This window comes from Simochromis diagramma, unplaced genomic scaffold (genome assembly GCF_900408965.1).
Source record: "Simochromis diagramma unplaced genomic scaffold, fSimDia1.1 OVJJ01000024.1, whole genome shotgun sequence".
NCBI lineage: Eukaryota > Metazoa > Chordata > Actinopteri > Cichliformes > Cichlidae > Simochromis > Simochromis diagramma.
The window spans coordinates 2,925,912-2,948,592 of record NW_024387332.1 but is presented as its reverse complement, the minus strand read 5'-3'; the positions used below and the strand labels follow the sequence as shown (position 1 = coordinate 2,948,592).

The following is a 22,681-nucleotide window of genomic DNA, read 5'->3' as shown; positions in this document are numbered from 1 at the left end:
ACAGACACATAACGGGTATGGCAGTCCATTCTCCCTGCAGCACGAACTACGCTGCCCATGAGGCTACATTCTTTAGGGCGATGCCTGTAACACTCTGCCTATTGCCTTCATATTAAATCATTTCTTGCATAATAATTTTTAAAAATATTTCTTCATGTCATTAGAGGTGACATGGGCCACGAGATTGAGACACAGGCATTAGAGCCTCTTAATGCGTGTTTTGTTTGGGTTTCCACCAGCGTGGAATTACCAAAAATAGAGAGGGGACAGCCCAACATATGAAACAGGAAAAGACCGCCATGTAATCCCTTTATTTCAACAAAGTAACTGTATTCTGAATACCACCTTTTTAAACGGTAACTGTAACGGAATACAGTTACTCATATTTTGTATTTTAAATACGTAGCATTGGTACATGTATTGCGTTACTCCCCAACACTGAGTGTAACACCATGCAGCTTGCTGCTTTCCACGTCGCTCCACTCAAGCCCTCTCTCCACAGCTCTTCAGCTCTGCAGCAGCAGCTTTGGCAAAAGGACACCAAGGTGAATTTAAGCAAAGTGAGTATGCAAGCGAGGGAGCCAAGGTTGAGTAATGAGTCCAGTGCAACGATTTGGCGACAACTGAGGAAACAGGATAGGAAACAGGAATGTAGCCAGAATGAAATCAGCCTGGCTGCATTCAGGTGTGTAGTTCGGAAGCCGGTGTATAATTAACAATGGGCTAGACTAAACTGGTGTAAGTTGTCAGGTGGACTAATAAAGCAATGTAGCTGATAGTGTGAAGCACCCAGATACTCCAGATTACATAAATAGTAAAATGTTGTGTCAAGTGGTGTAACTAAAGCGTAGTTGTTTGTGAAGAACGTGCAACATTTGAGTTTAAAAGTAAATCATATCAAAGATATAATCATGCTAGAGACAACAATGTTTTTTAAAGCTGTCATTTCTAAACAGTTAATGCACCAACTTTGTGAAAGCCCTAATGTGTGACACCTTAATAACTGTATTTGCATCTGTTGCTGCTTCCTGTATTTTTGAATTAAACAACCATGAGGTACAGAAATTAAAACAAAACACATCTCTGTTTATTTCTGTTCCAACCCACGGTCTGCTTTTCATGGAGCACGTCGTCACTTTGTCCATTTTTACTTCTTTTTTTTGTCCTGAAACAAGCCGAGCCCACCAGCATTCTGAATGAACAGTATGATGACCAGGTCCGCGTCGACCTCATTGATAAACTCTTGATTCCAAATGTGCTCTGCCCAGTCATAGGCATTGGTTGCTACCGACAACAAGAAATAAAGCAGGGCTGAACCATTTTCTAATAGGGGAGGGAGGGTAACGCTATGCAATATATTCATTTTTTAGAATTTATATTCAACGTTAATTGCAGCTAGGCTCAAAGTGTTAATGCTAACTTATTTTAATAAACAACATGTCATACGCAAACAACTAGGGTGTGGCAAAGATTATTTTAGGGTGGCACATGCCCACCCAATGCCACCCTTGTAGATCCACCCCTATCAGTACTGAACTTGCTGTGTCAGAAAGTGAAAACCAAACTAGAGCTCAAAGTGGACCTAGAACAAGGCTGAAAATAACAGGCATAAACACTGAGTTTGTTCTTAGAAAATCTTTCTGTATTTACAGGTTTGAACAGACAAGCAGGTACAGACAAAGAGTGCTTATATACACAGCAGCACAAGATGTTAAAATGAGTGCTAAAACTATACGGTATTTACAGATGGACTACAGCGGAAAGTACAGACTAAGAACAAGTTTTATCACAAAACGTCTGGTACTCTACACAGTATCACAAATTCAATGAGCTGTACAGTTAAAAACCAAAAAAATGGCAAATCTACATGAAATCCAATGTTTCTCCAATCGAGAGGCACTGAATTAAAATGTATTTACATTATATATACATGTTATAGTGTATAAGCATGTATGTTTTCATACATATATAGCTACCTGTGGTGCAAAAGCAGCAAAAGAAATTAGAATGTATGGAATTGAATACTACAAAGGAAAAAAACAAAAATGTTTGTGCTAAATGGGCTGACTGACAAAAAGGTTACACCATACATAACTAATATACTGGCAAAAACAAAGATTGAGCGCAAGGAAGTAATGTTTGCTCAAAGTCCTAACAGTCCTGACGGTTACGTCAGTCATTTAAAAGAAAAAAGAAAAAAAGAGATTGTCAATAATACTTCAAGTTCATGCAAAGATATAAACCATTAAAAAAAAAAAGAAAAAAAGAAAAAAAAAAAAGAACTTTTCCCTGTTGACCAACCAGCTGTGCAGCTTTCCCTTCATCGTGACACAGAAGGGGGAAAATAAGAGGGAGGGCGGGGCTTCCTGTGCGGATTATGGAACAGAGTTAGAACGCAGTACGGGCACTTGGTGGGGAGGTACAGTCTCAGAGTCAGCCTCATCCTGGTTGGAAAAGCCGCTTGTTGTGGCAGTGCTGGGTGGTGGTGGTGTGGAGGTGTTAGCGGTGGTGGTGAGGGTGGTGCTGATGACACTGCTGCTGGTGGTGGTGCTTGTGCAACTGGCAGCAGGTGTAGTGGCCTGCTCCTCTTTGGGCTGCTTACTGGCAAACTCAGTGATGCTAAAGACAAATTGGAGGCAGCCCAGTTTGATGTAGCTGCCATGGTGGAGCAGGGCCGTGCCCTCCCAGCCCGCCCCGCTGCCTCCAATTAGACTGGAGCTACTCGCTTTGCAGCTACAAGACGGCTCAGCACCACCCTGACGTTGGCTACTCATCACTCCTCCTACTGGCAACAACCCCACAATGGAGTTGGCTCCCTCGTCCTCTTCCCGTTTCTTACTGCGACCTACGCAAAGAAGAAATGCAGCAGGTCTGAGAAAGACGTCTGTACAGACCAGTGTCACAGTAAACTCCATTAATGTGGAGACAATGCAACCATGAAAAGATTTCACTGATTACATTTTATCCACAAATTAAAAAATGAACACTTTGTTTTGAAAATGAGACTAAAATCATGTGGAAAGCTGAACTCTGGCAAACATGTTTTACACTCATCATCTATAAACAGTTTCAGAGAAATCTGATTTAATGCTGTTTCACACTGCAGCTCTTTACTAATCAAACATCTGTCCAAATGATCTTTAATAACAGATTAAGACTGGAAGCTTTATGTGATACAGCAACATTCAGACTTTACATAACGTGGTCTGCCACAGAACAAGTATATCTGACTGCTCATTTTACACTTTATTTATTTACCTTTCTCATTGCTACAATGCCACATGCACCAAGTTTACCACTGTACTGTACGTTTACTACATCCTTACTTTTACTTTGAAATTGCAATAGCTAATAATAAGCCAGCCCGTTCTTTCCCATTTGGTGTTTTCTCTACCAGCAGGCTCGCTGGCTAGATCGCCATTATGGATGGAGATGAACTCCAACACCAAACTCACGGTTCGATTTTTTCCTGCACTTCAAGCTGGCACTCTAACCAGAACCTACAACAGACGGAGAACTGGTTCTCTACACAAACTAATTACATGTACCCATTAAGAATGACAAATGTGACCTTGACCACAATTTAGATGAAGAACACTAAAAGCTGACCAACACTGCAGGAGCAGTGTCAGCGTAACAAACAACACACTGACATTAAGCACATGGGGGGCTACACTTCCTGAAATTCTAGCCAAACTAAAAATAATTATTTTCAGTATTAGAGTATAAATTAAAGTATTCCTTTAATTTACAGAAGCAATGATGTTATGATTTCTTCACAAATAAAATTTTAACCATTTTAACCAGAACACATACAGATGAGTGGCTAAGTGGAAGAAGATGGATGGATATTCATAAAAGGTTCATACAAAATCTATGAGTGACGACCTCATCAGCAGTCCAAGTAAAACTGGGCACACAGACCTGGGTTCCTTCAAGCCAATCCAAACAGATGACGGAGATGTACTTACGAATGATTCCTTGGACTTTGGCTACCAGGCCACCGGGTGGACATGGTGAGGTCTTCTCAGAGAAATCGCACGAGTACAGGACATTATCCACTGTGGTGCCATGCTCGCTATAGTTCAGAAGCTCATAATGCTTGGTATTCTGAAGGACGACAAACACACACACACACAATTTACATCTTGGTCACTAACAACCACAGGAGTGCTCTGCAGAGTGATGTAGTTTAACGGCCTCACCTCGTCATAGAAAATACAGGCATGTTTCCCCGATACGTAGTTGCAGTGACCGTAGTTTGTAAGGCACACATCCATGTCAGCACCTTAGAGAAACAGTTAAAGACTTACACACCCTTTCCCACAACACAAAGAATACAGATTTGCAACATGGATTTTTTTTCTGCAATATTGACGTGTCAAAATGTATTTTAATGACCTGCACTCCAATGTGACATATTGTGTTTTTGTTCAGTAGTTTTTATTCCACATGGTCCTGTTGTGACCCTCACAGGTCTAAGAACTTACTTTCACAGACAACTTGCTTAAAATACTCCGATTTAAAGATGACGGTATCAACTATCACTCAACCTGACTAATGATGCAGAGATTGGGAGCTAGTACAGGCTCAGTATATTATTATATTATACTCTGTCGTGTACTGCTGCCTGTCGTACAGAAGTACAGTCATGGTTAAAAGGATACCTTCTGTCAAGGTTTACATATTGGGACAAAATAAAAATCATCTTGTTTTTAGCAGGTCTTGAAATTAAGTCTTGATATATAACCTCAGATGAACTATAAAATATGACATTACTGTCATGTATTTGACAAAAAAGAAGCCAGAATGCAGATTTAGTGTATGAAGCACTAAGCAAACCCTTGTTGCTTCCATAGAAATAAAGATGGCAAGTAGCAGGTACATACTGCTAATCAAACACAACTGATTAACTGATTATCAGCACGAGTGACCGCCTCTATAAACTCAGAAGCATTCTGGTGTGTGTCGACATAATGCCAAAGAGGAAAGATGTCTTAAAGAATAAATGAGTGCTGCATGTCAGTATCTGAAGTTGCATGAAGCCAGTCCCAAACACGCTCATAATTCTACCATGAGAAAGATTATTCACTATTCAAGTGGAAAACATGCAAGACAGCTGCAAAATATTCCCAGGAGTTAAAGTCCCAAAAAAATTCACCTAGGATCAGGCAGTGCAATGACTCCAAGCATATCAGCAAATCTACACAAGAGTGTCTGGTGGTTCTGCAAGCTAATGAATGATGGGGTGTTGTTAGTTTTTCCACACACTGCTTCTGCATCACTTCCCAGTTTTATATCTGTGGGAGTGATTAGCTCAGAGCCAAGACACCAAATCAAGGGCCCTGATACACCTGCTGTGTTGGCAGCTTTGTGTGTCACCAGTAAGACCATCACACACCTATATCCATTCATGCTAGCTGTTACGGTGCATGTACGTGCTGCAGTATTCTTCTGAACAATAGGTGTTGCCCGTCCTCCAAATCAGCGCTGGTATAGAAGGAGAAGAAGTCAAAGTTGGAAGCCAAGGAATTTAAAAGTTTTTGCCAAGTTTCAAAGTTTCAAAGTGAAACCTGTGAACCTCTAAACTTCTGTACTGATATGATGTTAGGATGCCATTAAAAACAGACTTTAACCCAGCTGCAGCAGCAATGCAACAACACACCAGATTATAAAAATGCAGAAGTGCATGACCAGCAGAGATGACAGATTACAACATGTAACATCAACTTTGCTGTACGGTGACATTTGCCAGGCACCACACAGCAGGTATGATGGGGCCCTACCTATGTTCTACTTCGGTCTTACTAAACTTTAGTCACGAGGCAAGAATATAACCTAAATCAAACATGATTGACTGGAGTTTGGTGAACTGGTATAATTTCAAAAAACTACGTGAGAGCAGCTTTAATACTGTTCTCCTACGTGAACCTTTCCCCATCACAGGTGAAACCTAAGAGTGGCTCAGAGCCAGGGCACAGAATGCAGCAGGGTCAAAGTCACAGCGACTGAATGTCCTACCTGATCCTATGTGTAACGTCCTATAGCACATGCTGACAGCTGCTCCTCTTCCTGTCAGAGGGTAAAAGACCGCTCTGGCTTGCACCTTTTCTGACCTGGAAGGAGGAGAGTGTAGGTTTTAATAATTAGAACAAAACAGCAATCAAACAGCAGAAAAACTGACTTCTTGACAAGTAAACAGACTAAAGTCTGTAGTGCAAAGGTATCTTACTGTTTGGGTGGGGTGCTGAGGTTTTTGGGGTAGTGCTGGTGGTGGGGGGAGGTTGAGTGCTGGGCACTTTGGGAGCAAAGAGCTGCTGGATCCTCTGATAGGCCAAGAGCTTGATCATCTCTGCATCCAGTTTGTCCAGCTCGATCAATGTGCACAAAAACACAAACACACACAACCGCTAGAAGCTAATTACATCTTGGTGTGCTTCATAGCAGAACACAGCAATATGAAGGCTCTTAAACTGTCACATGTGGCCGCAGAGTGACAAACTCACCCCCATCCTCCTCTTTTCCATCCTTCATGCAGCTGGACAGGTTGGTGATGGAGGGCAGTGTGTTGGGCAGCAGTGAGTCCGTCAGTGCAGGAGCAGCCTTTATGTCTGAGGGACAGGAGAGGAAAAAAAAAAACAGACAAATTGATGAGATGAGATAAAAGAAGGACCAGAAAAAATACAGTTTTTGATAGTTCACTATAAAGGAAAAAAGTGCACAGGAACTATTACTGAGATAGAAGGCAAAGCAAGTTGTATCTGAATAACTTTTTTTTCTTCATAACTCAGTAACTGAAAATAAAATGTGCTCTTAAATGGCCATGTATCCTTCTGGTAAATGGGGCTGTACGATACAAAATATGCAAGAAAACTGTTAGCACCATCGATTATGTCAGCAGTGAGTATTCAATTAATAGCAACAGTAAACATTCAAAAGAGAGAAAACTCAGGTCTTTTAAAATGAACTTTTCATTTGCTTCCACTTTAGAAAATGCTTGTTTTGATAGTTTAACAATACACAGTATCTGCCAAAAGAGCTCAACTCTTTCACTGTATTTACATCCCATATCACAATCACATTTCCACTTTCTTGAAGAAACATTTTCCTAAAGACAAAAAACTGATAAATTATTAGAAGTAGAAATAACAGAATCACAATTATAAGTGATCTGCCAAACAAAATAAGCTATGCATCCCATCCATCCTAGACTGAGGCATGAAATAAAAAGGCCTTCTTCCCATCTGCTTGGAGCTCTTTCTTACATTATAAGGGGAAAAAAAAAAAAAAAGAGTTCTGACAGTAACGCATCTCCTGGATGAAGCAGAGTTGGTCAGTGTGTACGCGTGTGAATGCATGTGTGTTAAAGTGTGCGAGTGAATGTGTGTAAGCCTTCAAACAAGCATGTAGTGCCTGCAGTGAAGAAAGGTGAGCATATAACCATTCTCAGTTCTGAGGCCTTCTCTGTGCTTTAATGCAAAACAGACGTTATGAAAGTGGAGATGTTAATGCTAATAATAATTCAGCCTAACAGCATGACTATTAACACAATTTCTTAAAGTTAAAAGTGTATTTATATTAATTTAAATATGTAAAATAATGTTGCTATAGCCTCAAATTAAATGTTCTCTCATGCACACCATGGCCCCCGTTACACGTATAATGAGGAGAGAGTAACATAATGATTACTTGAGTATATTATTACTATTATTATCATTATTATTATTATTAGCTGTATAAAGTGATACATTTAGACTGCAGCTTTGACATTTCTGATGTGTACCTGGAGTAGGTGCTGATCCAAACTTTACTGTGTCGTGCTCCTGGCTGCCTCTAGATGGTGCATCTGTGAAGGAACTGCTGGTGATTGAGAAGGAGGGCTTTTCATCGGTGCTCACACACTCCTCCTGGGGCTCTGTCTGGCTCCTGTGGTTCTGTTGGCCACTGTGGGGCCATATCGTGGGGGCAGTGGGGCAGTTCTGTTGGGCACATGCATTTACAGTGCTCTCGGGTTCCTTCTTAACCGTTTCTGTTCCTATGTGGTTCACCAGTCCAGAGGCAGAAGCTGATGGCGTTCTCCCAGCCTTCAGTCTGTTCTGTAGCTCAGCCTGCCTGCAGGAATCTGAGGCACTGTTACAGTCTACAGGTCCATTGGCTCTGGGAGGCTGAACCAATTCCAGAGGCCCATTAGGTTTCCTACAGTTCTGACATGGTGTCACGGTACATTTGCAAAGAACTAGCCCTGATGGGCTGTCCTTGGAAAGAGAGGCCCCCTGGGAGTCACTGGGTGTACTGCAAGCTTTAGAGCAGGGGTCAGGGGAAGAAGTCCTTTCTAATGAGGCCTGAGTTTTCATGTCCTCTGATGCTCCACTTGATTGTGTATTTGCTTTCTGCTCAAAGTGCCAGTCTGTTGATGAGGCCTTCTGTTTGATGGATAGGTGTCGCATGATACTGCACTGGAGAGCGATGACATCCTGAAGCCACTGTTCAACACAACACATGTATGTTTTTATAAAGAAGCAACCAGCAGTTCTGTTGAGAGGCCCTCCCCTTCATCAAGGATTCATTTATATCACACAAACAAACAGATACCAGAATTTATCTTTTGCTGCAATTTTCAATTAATTACTCAAAGCTCTACAGTCTGTGAAAAAAACAGACTTTCTAATGCAACTGTTGCAAAGTGCCGTGAAGCAGTTGGTTCAGCTTTCAGAACTTCTGAAACTGAATTTTCTGTTACTTTCTGATAAACACAATACACAGGATGTGTCAGTGTTTCACTCATCTACACCAAAAATCTAACTTTCTAAAAACTTCTTGTCCAAACTCTCATCCAATCATCCAAAATGAAAAGGAAAGCGATCAATCATCCTTAACCTCCTAGGACCTGGTGTCCACATATGTGAACATCACATTTTTGGTTGGCTAGACCAAAATACTAAATGTTGCTCTACAAAGGCCTGATTTCCACATGCGAGGACGTTATACTGCCACTGTTCTATTGAAATTTAAATCGAATGTCCTCATATGTGGATCTCATTTTTCTCAGAAACAAACATCAGGTAAAAAATAAAATCTGATAATTCTTTGGTTTTACATTCATCAGGTCCCAATCAGCCCAAATGGCACAGAGAAATTAAAAATGCATGCCATGAAAGAGTTTGGGTCTTAGGAGGTTACGCTGCTCTCCTATTAATCTCACATCCTATTACATCAGATGACACAGATTGTAGCACACAAAAGCCTGTTTCAGGGAACTATCATTACAATCTGACTTAAAGAACATGTTAGGCAGCTGCTGGTTTCTCTTGTGCCTACCTCCTGCTGCTCAGTCTCTGTGGTGAAATGCTTTGTGGGCTGATGGTCAGGAATGCCACTACAAACCAGCTCCAGCTGGCGCACCCCTGCAGGAAGCAGCATGGGCGGAGGATTCTGGTACTGGGACTTGATGGCATCTGGCACCTGAATAAAAACACTGACTGTTAGAGACAATTTAACACTTTCTAGCACATTAACCAGTATGTTCAGATGTGTCTAAAAATAGCATCACTTCATATACAAGTGCACAACTGCTTAAATTTCAGAAGCTGGAAAAAAGACAGAATGTCAGTATCTAGGTATTACTGTCTTAGTGTAACAGATATATTATTAAAGCCATTAATTTCCTAGATCTCCACCTGTGTTCCAGTGGCCAAGAAAAAAGGATTATATGAAATCCAACACACTGCACCGTCACACTGAGACACACGTCTACCTTGATGGTTTTCTTGTTGCGCTGGCGAGTGGTGCGCCGGTTGGGAGCATTTTGTCGATGTACTCTACGCAGGAAGTCCAACTTAACTGCGTGCTGGGACATCCTGTCCTGGAACTGATCGAAGAGCTGACAGCGGCTGGACAGGCTGAGGCTCCTCTGATTCAGCTGCATAGCAAACAAAAATATATCAATACAAATTTACATCAATAAAAGGAAAGGGAAAGCAGCTTTAGCTTAGAATCAGCACAGTGCATCTTACTACTAAGTGCTCCACATGGTTTGGACACATCCATTTGCCGGCAGGTAAAGCTGTGAGTGGAGGGTCCAGACAGTCCATGTGGAACAGGAGGGGACAGTAATCGCACTGGATCAGCGGAGCCAACCTGCAACTCCTGAGAGACCAAATAAATAGAATTAGTACCTGCTGTCATTGCTTCAGGGCTTCGTCTACTTCTTTGCACTGTGGTCTAGAACTGCTGACCTGTTGCATGAAAAGCAGATTTTGACTGGCAAAGGGACTAGACCATTGGGATCCAGTTCATGCTGAGGCCTCCTGAAGGGCTTTCCAAGCAGCTCTTCTTTTTTCCTCCGTTTACTGCTGCCTAGAAATCCAAACAAAAGAGCAACATTGAAGAAACAGTCTAAACTGCATATATAAAGAGGTATTTTAAACTTAGGGTGCTGAATGAAATCATATTTTGGTAGTCATTATGACTGACTGACCTGGTAGTGCAGTGGTGCACGTGAGCTCACTCGGCAGCTGAAACTGAGTGGGGTTTCTCTCCATAGCAGCCGCTATTAGGAGCTGAAAGGGCCTCTTGAGGAGTCGCGGTGTCGGAGCAGAAACTGTACAACTCTCGAGCTCTGCACCCTGAACTTCATCCTCAGGCTCTGCTGCCTCCTCCTCTCCATCGTTCTGCTCCTCTGAGGGGGTTGGGGTGGATGAAGTGTTGGAATTTGGAGTCCCAGGTCGGCTGCTTGGTCTGCTGCTGGTTCTGCGGTCCAACAGTTGTACCTGGGCCACTCGTAGACCAGGGCCTGCAGCTCCGGCCCCCGGAGGAAGACCGTCAAGCCGCAGCACGCCAGCGTTGAGCTCCAGCTCCACGGATGGAGAAGCGGAGCGCTTGGAGGAGGATTTCTCTGGCAGGCCGTTGGTTTGTTCAGACTTCTGTTCTCTTTTCTGTACATATTCGCAAACAAAGCCCAAACACTGATTTAAAAAGCCATCTCTTGACCCTGCTGTCTTAGCAAATTATAGATGAATCTCTAATCTTCCTTTCATCTCAAAAATTCTTAAAAAAAATAATTTTTAAAAAGCTAACAGATCAAACCAGGGGCCCTGGTAAACCTGCTGTGTTGGCAGCTTTGTGTGTCACCAGTAAGACCATCACACAGCTATATCCATTCATGCTAGCTGTTACGGTGCATGTACGTGCTGCAGTATTCTTCTGAACAATAGGTGTTGCCCGTCCTCCAAATCAGCGCTGGTATAGAAGGAGAAGAAGTCAAAGTTGGAAGCCAAGGAATTTTAAAGTTTTTGCCAAGTTTCAAAGTTTCAAAGTGAAACCTGTGAACCTCTAAACTTCTGTACTGATATGATGTTAGGATGCCATTAAAAACAGACTTTAACCCAGCTGCAGCAGCAATGCAAACACACACCAGATTATAAAAATGCAGAAGTGCGTGACCAGCAGAGATGACAGCTTACAACATGTAACATCAACTTTGCTGTACGGTGACATTTGCCAGGCACCACACAGCAGGTATGATGGGGCCCTACCTATGTTCTACTTCGGTCTTACTAAACTTTAGTCACGAGGCAAGAATATAACCTAAATCAAACATGATTGACTTGAGTTTGGTGAAGTGGTATAATTTCAAAAAACTACGTGAGAGCAGCTTTAATACTGTTCTCCTACGTGAACCTTTCCCCATCACAGGTGAAACCTAACAGTGGCTCAGAGCCAGGGCACAGAATGCAGCAGGGTCAAAGTCACAGCGACTGAATGTCCTACCTGATCCTATGTGTAACGTCCTATAGCACATGCTGACAGCTGCTCCTCTTCCTGTCAGAGGGTAAAAGACCGCTCTGGCTTGCACCTTTTCTGACCTGGAAGGAGGAGAGTGTAGGTTTTAATAATTAGAACAAAACAGCAATCAAACAGCAAAAAAACTGACTTCTTGACAAGTAAACAGACTAAACTGTAGTGCAAAGGTATCTTACTGTTTGGGTGGGGTGCTGAGGTTTTTGGGGTAGTGCTGGTGGTGGGGGGAGGTTGAGTGCTGGGCACTTTGGGAGCAAAGAGCTGCTGGATCCTCTGATAGGCCAAGAGCTTGATCATCTCTGCATCTAGTTTGTCCAGCTCGATCCCTGCACACACACAAACACACACAACCGCTAGAAGCTAATTACATCTTCGTGTGCTTCATAGCAGAACACAGCAATACGAAGGCTCTTAAACTGTCACATGTGGCCGCAGAGTGACAAACTCACCCCCATCCTCCTCTTTTCCATCCTTCATGCAGCTGGACAGGTTGGTGATGGAGGGCAGTGTGTTGGGCAGCAGTGAGTCCGTCAGTGCAGGAGCAGCCTTTATGTCTGAGGGACAGGAGAGGAAAAAAGAGACAAACTGACATTGAATATGACGGCACAGCTGTGTAAGTGTTTCAGTGTCTAAAAAGTCACTCCAACTGGTTGATGCACAAAGTGATACACTTGCAAAAATTCTACAAAAAGACTTCATTTAACACACTTCAAAGAGTCACGAGAACTTGTTGCAACATTATTTCATCTCCTTTAACTATCATGAGTGTGTTTGGGTTTTTGGGAGTCAAGGATCCCAATAAAAATCAACAGCACATCTTACTGGTGTGTCTACTGCATGAAGAGTTACAGCAAACTGACAGAAGCACTGATATCAGAAGTAATTTCTGACCACACCAATGTCCACTTTTTTCCCAGTTAATGCCAGTCGTTTATCTGGACCTCTCTCCTATCACATCGAAAATGAATCAAAACTCAGAACCTCTGATCGATACGGTCTTGCCCATGTCAGTTATTTTGGTTTGTAAAATCTGTCAATAGTCCGCCCATGATTTACTGTCCCCTTTGAGACATACTAACATGAATGTTGTCACCTGACACTGCTCTGTCCAGTCTGTGGCAAGTAAACGTAAAGAGACGTCAGATACCAAGTCAGCTTCCCACCTGAGCAGTCTGTACCAAATAGAAATGCTGTTTTTTGTCTTACTCTTAGTAAACTAAATAAATAATTCACTGACCAAACACCATCCACTCTGATAATTTTGCATCTGCTGGTGAAAGAAACTGATCTGACATCAGTGTTAAGTTAACAAGCTCTACGTGACAAGCTCTAAAGAGTCATGCATTAAATGAAGCAGCAGGAGTATTTCTTGTAATCAAATTACTCGATGAATAGTTGCAGCCCTGGCTAGTACTACAGGCGGAAACAACAAGCCTGTATGATGACTTTAGAATTACAAGTTTAGTTTACTTTAATTACTGTTAAACTACAGTGTTATGTTTTTACTTGTACTTACAATTTCCAGAGAAAACACTAAAGGCTGTTTTTGTGCTTAGATTTAACTCGTGCTGTGTCACTAATATTGCACTGTAATACTATTGGTACCATAGCAGTGACAATGGATTCACACTTCGGTCATCTGCCACCATCCCAGAAATGTACTAGTCAGTACTAATACAATAGAATTATGCAATTCTCAATACCAAAACAAAATGATCATCCCATGTACATAAAGGCTGCCAACCGACACACACTGCTCAAAACCCCCACAACACCTCCTCCAAGTGGGAGCACATGGGGGGTGGGCCTATGTCATCTCTTTAGCCTGTACACAGCCAGACTGCATGGGCTAAAACACAGTCTCTGGTTAGACTCCCTTGAGCTCCTCCCCAGGCCTGGCTCCAGGGTGGGGCCCTCGTAATCACTATAGCTACTGTACATTATCTCTTACACTTTAAAGTATTATTAGAATAAATTATTATTATTATCATTATTACTATTATTATTATTAGCTGTATAAAGTGATACATTTAGACTGCAGCTTTGACATTTCTGATGTGTACCTGGAGTAGGTGCTGATCCAAACTTTACTGTGTCGTGCTCCTGGCTGCCTCTAGATGGTGCATCTGTGAAGGAACTGCTGGTGATTGAGAAGGAGGGCTTTTCATCGGTGCTCACACACTCCTCCTGGGGCTCTGTCTGGCTCCTGTGGTTCTGTTGGCCACTGTGGGGCCATATCGTGGGGGCAGTGGGGCAGTTCTGTTGGGCACATGCATTTACAGTGCTCTCGGGTTCCTTCTTAACCGTTTCTGTTCCTATGTGGTTCACCAGTCCAGAGGCAGAAGCTGATGGCGTTCTCCCAGCCTTCAGTCTGTTCTGTAGCTCAGCCTTTTTCATGTCCTCTGATGTTCCACTTGATTGTGTATTTGCTTCTCAAAGTGCCACTCTGTTGATGAGGCCTTCTGTTTGATGGATAGGTGTCGCATGATACTGCACTGGACAGCGATGACATCCTGAATCCAGCTGAAACTGAGTGGGGTTTCTCTCCATAGCAGCCGTTATTAGGAGCTGAAAGAGTCTCTTGAGGAGTCGCAGGGTCGGAGCAGAAACTGTACAACTCTCGAGCTCTGCACCCTGAACTTCATCCTCAGGCTCTGCTGCCTCCTCCTCTCCATCGTTCTGCTCCTCTGAGGGGGTTGGGGTGGATGAAGTGTTGGAATTTGGAGTCCCAGGCCGGCTGCTTAGCCTGCTGCTGGTTCTGCGGTCCAACAGTCGTACCTGGGCCACTCGTAGACCAGGGCCTGCAGCTCCGTCCCCCGGAGGAAGACCGTCAAGCTGAAGCCGGCCAGCGTTGAGCTGCAGCTCCACGGATGGAGAAGCGGATCGCTTGGAGGAGGATTTCTCTGGGAGGTCGTTGGTCTGTTCAGACTTCTGTTCTGTACATAGACACACAAAAAAACCCAAACACTGATTTAAAAAGCCATCTCTTGACCCGGCTGTCCTACCTAGTTATAGGCGAATTGCCAAACTTCCTTTTATCTCAAAAATTCTTGAAAAAATAATTTTTAAAAAGCTAACAGATAATTTTCAGAGGAATGGCTTATTTGAACAGTTTCAGTCAGATTTCAGAGCTCATCACAGCACAGAAACAGCTTTAGTGAAGGTTACACATCATCTTCTCATGGCCTCAGTGCAGCATTCAATACTTTTGACCGTAATATTTTATTAAAGCAATTAGAGCATCCTGTAGGTATTGATTTCTGCAGTGGTTTGTATCATATTTATCTAAGGTTAATTATGGATGTGCTAGGACCAATTCTGTTTACAATTTAAATGCAGTATCATCAGAAGGCATAGCATACATTTTCACTGCTATGCAGAGGACACCCAACTTTATTTATCCATGAAGCCAGATAACACACACCAATTAGTTAAACTGCAGGAATGTCTTAAAGACATAAAGACCTGGATGGCCTCTAATTTTCTGCTTCTAAATTCAGATCAAACTGAGGTTATTGTACTCGGCCCTGAAAATCTTAGAAATATGGTATCTAACCAGATTCTTACTCTGGATGGCATTACCTTGGCCTCCAGTAACACTGTGAGGAACCCTGGAGTCATTTTTGACCAGGACATGTCCTTCAATGCACATATTAAACAAATACCTAGAACTGATTTCTTCCAATTCCAATCTTTGCGTAATATCTCTGAAATAAGAAACATCCTGTCTCAGAGTGACGCTGAAAAACTACTTCATGCATTTATTACTTCTAGGCTGGACTAGATGTTTTCTAATATTTTGGGACATCATTTTAGAGACAGAACATTACTTTTTACTTACCACACTGTTCATTCTCGCCAATGTCTGAGATGCAGAAGACGATAATTTACACTTTGCACTGTCTTCATGGATTATTGGTTCATTTTACGCAGATTATATAATAAAGTCAGTCTTGTATTCCTTGCAGTCATATCAAACACACAGGCCAGCACCAAGTAATAAAGAAAAGTGCAAGACGCACTGAAAACGCTGACCTGTGTATCTCAATAATAAAAAAAACTATATACATATGTACAGAAATAACTCCTCAGACTAGCCGCATCATGATGGTCTCTGTGTAAGATGGAGAGGTGTTTCCAGCCTTTCCAGACACAGCGCAGACACGAGGAGTTAGAAAGTTTGCTCCAAAGCACGAGGAAACATCCATATGTAACATCCATATGCCATATGTCCAGGAAAGGCTTCATTGCTGATCACAGCCGGAGACGTTTCCTTGGTGGAGTGGGGCTCCTGCTGCTGCTCTCGTCCTCTGCAGGCTTCCTCTTTGCACCCTGTGTAAACCTCTTCAGAAACTGGCAGAGAACCGACATGATTACTCTGCCGTCAGAGGTGTAGTCTGTAACTCTCCATCGATTTGTCATTTCCCTTTCCTCTGTGCAATACACAGTGGAAATGACTCTGGTGATGGTGTCGCCGTCGACATCCAGGGTGCAGACGCAGTTCCTCTGATCTGCCTTGAGGACAGAAAGATCTGCCTTCTCTGGAAGCAGAGGTGTGAGGAACCGTGAATGGAGGTGGGACCCTGCAGGCGGCACCATTAAACCAGCTGGTGAGTTGGTAGGAGGAGATGGAGTGGTGTTCTCCAACTGACTCTCTGGCACATGGGTGAAAGGTGTCGTCAGCAGCAGTTTGTTAAAGAATCCCCTGAAGGCAATATAAGGAAACGCCTTCGTCCCCGTAACCAGGTTGTGGTTTAACGAGAGGACCAGATTTTTCATAGAGTCCACATGGCTGGGGCTCAAAGGACGGTTCCTCAGGTTAGAAATGAACATCTGGCGTACACTGACAGGACTCACCAGCTCAGCTACGAGAAAACAAAAAGATCATCTGTGTTAATCGTGACATAATCAGACAAATTACGGATTTAAATGTCAAAACATAGCTTTATATCATCATATGCTATTTCTACACACAGACAATGAGAGGCCCGCAGCAGAACTCACTCTTTATGAAAGCCTTAAGATTGGTAGAAGGTGAGAAAAATGGCTTTGCACTGTAAATGACTAAATTTCATGTTTTAAACCAAAGATCACAGCACCAAACTCTGCTTGTTAGCATGTTTAAACAACAAAAATGTCCTGATGATAGAATTCATTTGCAAATTCACATGTAAATTAAAAATGTACAGCTCATAGTAAAGAATAACTTTGTGTGTTCTTGGTGACTGTGAACAACATTTCATGATAAATGAATGTCATCCATAATATTTGTGAATTATGGACACATTGTCAGTAAGGCTGCATAGAGTTTCAGTGATGTTTAACAATGAATTCATGTTCAGCACTTATTCTTATTTTATTTAAGCATCAGTCTGTTGGAAATAAAACAGCTAAAGTCAGGTGAGAAACCTCCAGCCTGCTTATTGCATGCACACAGTTTCAGTTTCTCACCGAGCACATAACATACATCTGGACACCTGTACAGACACGGCAATACACAATGCACTCACATAAATATGATATACTTGATTCAGCATCAGTAGCTATAACTGATTTTGCACATAATGCGTGCAAGATCAAATTTTGGCCACATCTCCGAGGACTCCCTAACCTCCCTCAAAATTTCCCAGCTTTATAAACGCAACGACTGCCTCTGTGAACTCTCACAGCTCCATCATGCTTCTATACAGATTCGTAATTTATTAACTTTATCGTCTAATTCAGGGCCAGTTGCTAAAACATGTAAACTCAAACCCTCCACATACAAAAACAGGACTCCAGGATGACCGCACTGACGTCAGACGTCAGCCTCCCGCAGGTTCTAATGACTGACGTTGTTTCCATGGCGCGTGCATTAAATTGAGTGTTTGTTTGTTTTTTAGCATTTTTCAAACCAAAACTGATGTTTCTAAAGTTTGACATATTTCACCTGAAATGTTCACACTCATGAAATCTTCCTCACTTTAAAGTAATAAAAGGCCAGTCTAAGGTGTATTTGTTTGCTTAAATATTCTATTATACTTATTAGCTTACTAAGCTTTACCATAGCGCTCATCCAGAATACGGGTGACACCAATGGAGAGCAGGTACCGCTCACGCCGTACTCCACCGGAGCTCATTTTTGGGTCTTTGAATCCTCGTTTCAAGCACTAGTTTTAAAACTTTGGAAACAAACAGGTTTTCACAGCGCTATTAAACAGACCCCCTGCTCGCACTCTCATGTGAAAACCAAATTCGAACGTTGGCTTCTGCTTTTATACCTGCCGCGCTACACGTCATCCTCATCACCTTGACTCCCAGGGTCACGCAGGCGATGCGGAGTGATTCAGAATAAGTTTCCTATAATTATCAGATTTTTAAAAATAACAATTCTCATTTAGTTTCGCAGTTTCTAATCATAAGTATTTTAATTATTGAATTATTGTAATATGTAATGTTTTTTTGATCATTAATTCGCCTCCTTATAAACAACAAGTAACTGAAAGCCATAACGAAAATTCATCACGTTAATTAAGTCTGCTTATTTCGTTTGTTAAAATGAACTGAGTTAGTCCCTCCGTTTAAAAAAAATATTTAAAGAAAAGAAATCACATTTATTCGGGAAAAATAAATAAAAATATTCAAATGAATGAATATATAAACAAACGAAACGTGTATAATAAAGTCGTTGTACTGTGAAATATGTCACTTTATTTAACTGTGCCTTTGATAAAAAGGTTTCCCCTTTTCCCCGTTGTAGTTGTACAGAGTGAAATTCACCTGAAATTTGTTTCAAACTCTTGTGTACAGTGATTTATGCGCAATTTTTGAGGACTCTGACTTTAAACTATTTTACAAACGCGAATTTGAAACTTGAATAAATAGCGATCCCTTGAGCTTTTACAATAGCCTATGAAGGTTAGTATTTAAGCTCAATAAGCTGCTGCATTTATAACATTTTTATTGGAAATTTATCTCCGTAAGCACAAAAATAAATCCATAATAAAAGAAATTTTACCGTTGAAGGAACTTCAGTGTTGATCGTAGGTCCACATGGTAATGCATGTAAAAGTAGTAGTAACTGTTGTGTGCCCACCTTATTACTGAATTAGGCAGAGCACGCTGAATTAAATCAGGACATAAAGCACGGTCTTTCTCTTGCTTTATTGAATGCTGTCGATCTGACAACTAGCCATGTAACGGGGCCTCCTTCGGACCACCACATCCAGTTTAAAAGTCATCACATTAAGACAGCCATATTTCAGTACATGACATCCCCCTTTTCCTTAGATTAAAATTTTTAAGACTAAAGTTTGAATGTCATTTTTTTTTCTTTAACATTGAACATTCTTTCTTGTCTTACTTTCGAACAATTATATTATCTAACTGCCTCACCACACACACTGTAAAAAAAATTCAGTAAAGATACTTTTCAGTATTGGTCATTTACAGGTATTTTTCTGTATTTCTCAACTACTGCAATGCATTGTGGGAAAAAGAACCTGAAAAGGAGGGAAAAGTAAGCGCAAGAGCAGCCATTAGGCTTCTTTCAGGCTTCATCTGGATTTTGGACTCTGAAGTTGGAGAAACTGCCTTCAAATTTCTGTGGTAAGTATTAAAACTCATGTTTCCTTTTATTAAAATAATGTTTTTCAAAAGACTCCGCGTTTTTATTCAGAAAGAATTGTTAATTCTTTCTAAATTGTTAATTAATGCCACTATCGCAAAAGAATTGCGATCGTGGCTCAAGAGTTGGGTGTTCGTCTTGTAATCGGAAGGTTGGCGGTTCGAGCCCCGGCTCGGACAGTCTCGGTCGTTGTGTCCTTGGGCAAGACACTTCACCTACCGCCTACTGGTGTTGGCCAGAGGGGCCGATGGCGCGATATGGCAGCCTCGCTTCTGTCAGTCTGCCCCAGGGCAGCTGTGGCTACAACTGCAGCTTGCCTTCACCAGTGTATGAATGTGAGAGTGAATGAATAGTGGCATTGTAAAGCGCTTTGAGGGGTCCCGAAAAGCGCTATATAAATGCAATCCATTATTATTATTATTATTATTATTAATTTATTTGTTAACTGGTTTCGGCTGTCTCCAGACAAGTCAGGAATATTTTGCTGACTCATTTTTAAAAATAATTGTTATTTAGGTTTAACATGACTTAAGCTTCCCATTTTAGTTAATGTTAAAATAATCTTTACTGTGATACCACCAGTTTTGCCCTTCAGTGGCTAAACCAGTTTTCATAAATATTATAGTTAGCTGTCTGTGTCTCTCTGGGTATTACACAGCTGTGACTGCTAACTAGCTGATTAGCGAAAGTCAGCAATGTGGATAACTGGGAAAAGTGAGAACTTCATGGTCCTAGAAATTATTCTAGGACTCTCATAAGTACTGTATCAATACCTGTGTTTTACAGTTGGCTCTACTGTACACTTTAAAGGGTTTCAGGCAAAGTTACACTAACCCTAGTTTAAGCTTCAGACCTTCCTGGCTGTCGCTAGCAAATGCTAATGTTAGCCTCTGATTTGGGCTGCTAAAGTAAAGACTTTTAGCTAGCTGACCAGCATAGATTATTTCGGTGGTTAACAGACTGTAGTGGTAAAATTGTTGAAAGTATAGTTTCACCTCAGCACATTTACAATTATGTCTATTTTGTAGCACATAGAAATGTTTAGTTAATATTTACAGACAGACACATTTTCCCTGTAACTGTGTTGTTACTCCAACATTTATTGAAAATGTATTTTATGAAATGTTGAGCAGCATTTCTAGTATGTGGAATATTTTTGTCACCCCACTGTGCTAATGTGATTAAATACTAATAATGATTACTAAAAAAAATCAATAATAAATCAATAATAACTATTTCTTGATTGAACTATAATGTAAGCGCAGTGCTGGTGTGCAGGGGCTTTATATGCCTTATCTATATCAAGCTTTTAGCCAAATATAAGCAGAGATATTTGTATCTTTCTTAAAAATCCAGATCCTTACAGATTATTTGAGAAATGGATCAACAGCTATCACTACTTGAAGCACTCTGCAAGTCCTGCAATGGAAAAATATCCCTTATTTCACCTTTGATCACACACTTTGGTTTTCCAGTGCAGAGCAATGGCCAAGAAAAGGACAGACTTCCCCGAGTGAAAAAAAAGATGAAGATACAAGCTGGTGATGATCCAGAGCAGCTGGTGTCAGGAAATGAAGAAAAACCCTGATCACCTTCTCTACAGAAACAAGGTATAATATACGGAGTGTGAACATTCTCAAAACTGTATTGTATATAGTTTGGGTTTTTTTATTGTGTAAATTTAATTTTTGTAAAACTAAGGTTCCACGTGTCACTGTTGAAGTGGGGCATTAATCAGTGTGACGCCACTTGTAAACATGTTGCATGTGTGGGGTTTCCCAGCCAGAGCTGCATGGACTCCACACTGGTGAGGCACACTTTCTGTAGCTCCTCTCCCTGTACTAAATTATACGTTTAAATTTGGCGTATTTGTCTTTGCTAAGTATTAGTCCTTATGGCTAAAAGCTCCCAAAGTGTTTTTGATTGCTTTGAACGAGAAAAATAGTAATTGGAACTGCATTTTATCTGTTGCACCATCCGTTTATGTGGTCCTTACTTGTGCTAAACAGGGATGAGGAGAGGCCTGCTGTTGCTGTGTGACACTGATTTTGCTGCTGCACTTTGTCTTTTAGGTATGTGTAAATGTATAGGTTTTGTTTTATGTGTATAATGAGTTCATGACCTGAGGCTGCACACTGAATAGTATTTTCAGCCATGTTGGGAAAAGTTAAAGTTGTTTGAACATGTATTGTGTAATTGATCCATCTTACTGGGGATTTAAATATTACAAGTTATTATTAGTGGCTGTTGAGAGAAACCACACTGTTGTTTTGATAGATTGTATTTTCTTTTATATATTGTAAGCAGTGCTGCATGGACTCCACACTGGGATGAGGAGAGGCCTGCTGTTGCTGTGTGACACTGATTTTGCTGCTGCACTTTGTCTTTTAGAAATAAATCCAGTTTCCAGCCAGTCTGTGTCTGTTGTCACAACGCAGTCAACCATTTGAAATCTGCTACATAAAAGTGGTGCCGTGACCCGGATTCATCTGATCAGCCGCTGCCGATCGCTGAGGTTGAGCTGGACACTTCTGACACCTGCGATATCAGCCAAATTATCTTGTGGATCCTTTTGAAAAAAAATCCTCAGTGTTTTGTTAGTAGGCATTTCTCCAAGATACACGTGTTAGAGTTTAACTGGGCTACATTTACATGTGTTGTATTTTTCTGGGTGATAAGCACTTTCGTATTTTTCTTGTTTCCAATTCTTTTTGTAGTTATTGTTAATTTACTGTAAGTAACATGACTGGTAGGGGCCAAGGCTCCTTTAACCTTTTCACACCAGTTGCTGGGAGAGGTTGGAGACTGTCTGGGGCAGATGAAGTTAGGGACAGATCCATAATGTCTCATGATGAGCCATCAGAATCAGATGACATTATCCAAAATAATGCTCATGGGCGCCAGTTTTCAACCCCTGCTTTGAGTGATGACAGCACACACAAGGAGCTACGAGAGCTTATTGGTGAGCTGGGGACTCAGATAGGTGAATCAATCGCTAGTCGGTTATTATCCAGTCAAGTCCTGCTTGGTCCAAACCAGACAGCTCCAACTGAGTCCCCCAAAGTTAAGAGCCCTGATACCACTCTCGACCTCTCCAAAATGAACCTAGTGGTCAGACAAGATATCAAAGACCCACCTATGTACCGAGGTGATGACGCAGATAAGTACTCTGTTCATGAGTGGATAGATATGATGGAAGTGTATTTGGAGAAGAGAGGGTTGTCTGGAGTAAGGCTTCATTACTGATCACAGCCGGAGACGTTTCCTTGGTGGAGT

General features: G+C 41.5%; 2 protein-coding genes and 1 long non-coding RNA gene across 5 annotated transcripts; 1 reads left to right on the top strand and 2 right to left on the bottom strand.

Annotated features, from left to right (window-relative positions):
- Positions 1 to 1,620: 1,620 nt before the first annotated feature.
- LOC120718064 (PHD finger protein 12-like) lies at positions 1,621 to 11,163 on the bottom strand. The gene is made up of 13 exons (XM_040006381.1): positions 11,086 to 11,163; positions 10,478 to 10,934; positions 10,236 to 10,356; positions 10,014 to 10,146; positions 9,755 to 9,919; positions 9,319 to 9,462; positions 7,784 to 8,483; positions 6,472 to 6,611; positions 6,233 to 6,417; positions 6,022 to 6,116; positions 4,206 to 4,288; positions 3,972 to 4,110; positions 1,621 to 2,845 (listed from the first exon to the last, which is right to left on the bottom strand). The coding sequence occupies exons 1-13, from the start codon at positions 11,161 to 11,163 to the stop codon at positions 2,376 to 2,378; spliced, it is 2,910 nt and encodes a 969-aa protein (XP_039862315.1). The 3' UTR covers positions 1,621 to 2,375.
- LOC120718079 lies at positions 10,842 to 18,146 on the bottom strand. 3 transcript variants are annotated; one of them, XM_040006401.1, is made up of 6 exons: positions 15,641 to 16,076; positions 13,863 to 14,735; positions 12,249 to 12,353; positions 11,979 to 12,125; positions 11,770 to 11,864; positions 11,150 to 11,238 (listed from the first exon to the last, which is right to left on the bottom strand). In XM_040006401.1, exons 2-5 carry the CDS (start codon positions 14,194 to 14,196, stop codon positions 11,824 to 11,826), a joined length of 627 nt encoding a protein of 208 aa, XP_039862335.1. In that variant the 5' UTR covers positions 14,197 to 14,735; positions 15,641 to 16,076; the 3' UTR covers positions 11,150 to 11,238; positions 11,770 to 11,823. The 3 variants fall into 3 exon arrangements, with proteins under 3 accessions (XP_039862333.1, XP_039862335.1, XP_039862332.1); XM_040006399.1 differs by lacking the exons at positions 11,150 to 11,238; positions 11,770 to 11,864; positions 11,979 to 12,125; positions 12,249 to 12,353; positions 13,863 to 14,735 and adding exons at positions 10,842 to 10,927; positions 17,843 to 18,146 and having other exon boundaries at positions 15,641 to 16,664; XM_040006398.1 differs by lacking the exons at positions 11,150 to 11,238; positions 11,770 to 11,864; positions 11,979 to 12,125; positions 12,249 to 12,353 and adding an exon at positions 17,843 to 18,146 and having other exon boundaries at positions 14,209 to 14,735; positions 15,641 to 16,664.
- A 1,073-nt stretch (positions 18,147 to 19,219) lies between these two features.
- Positions 19,220 to 21,787, top strand: LOC120718080. Its single transcript, XR_005692367.1, has 3 exons — positions 19,220 to 19,386; positions 20,881 to 21,015; positions 21,415 to 21,787. It is a non-coding gene; the product is annotated as an uncharacterized LOC120718080 (long non-coding RNA).
- The last annotated feature ends 894 nt before the right edge of the window (positions 21,788 to 22,681 follow it).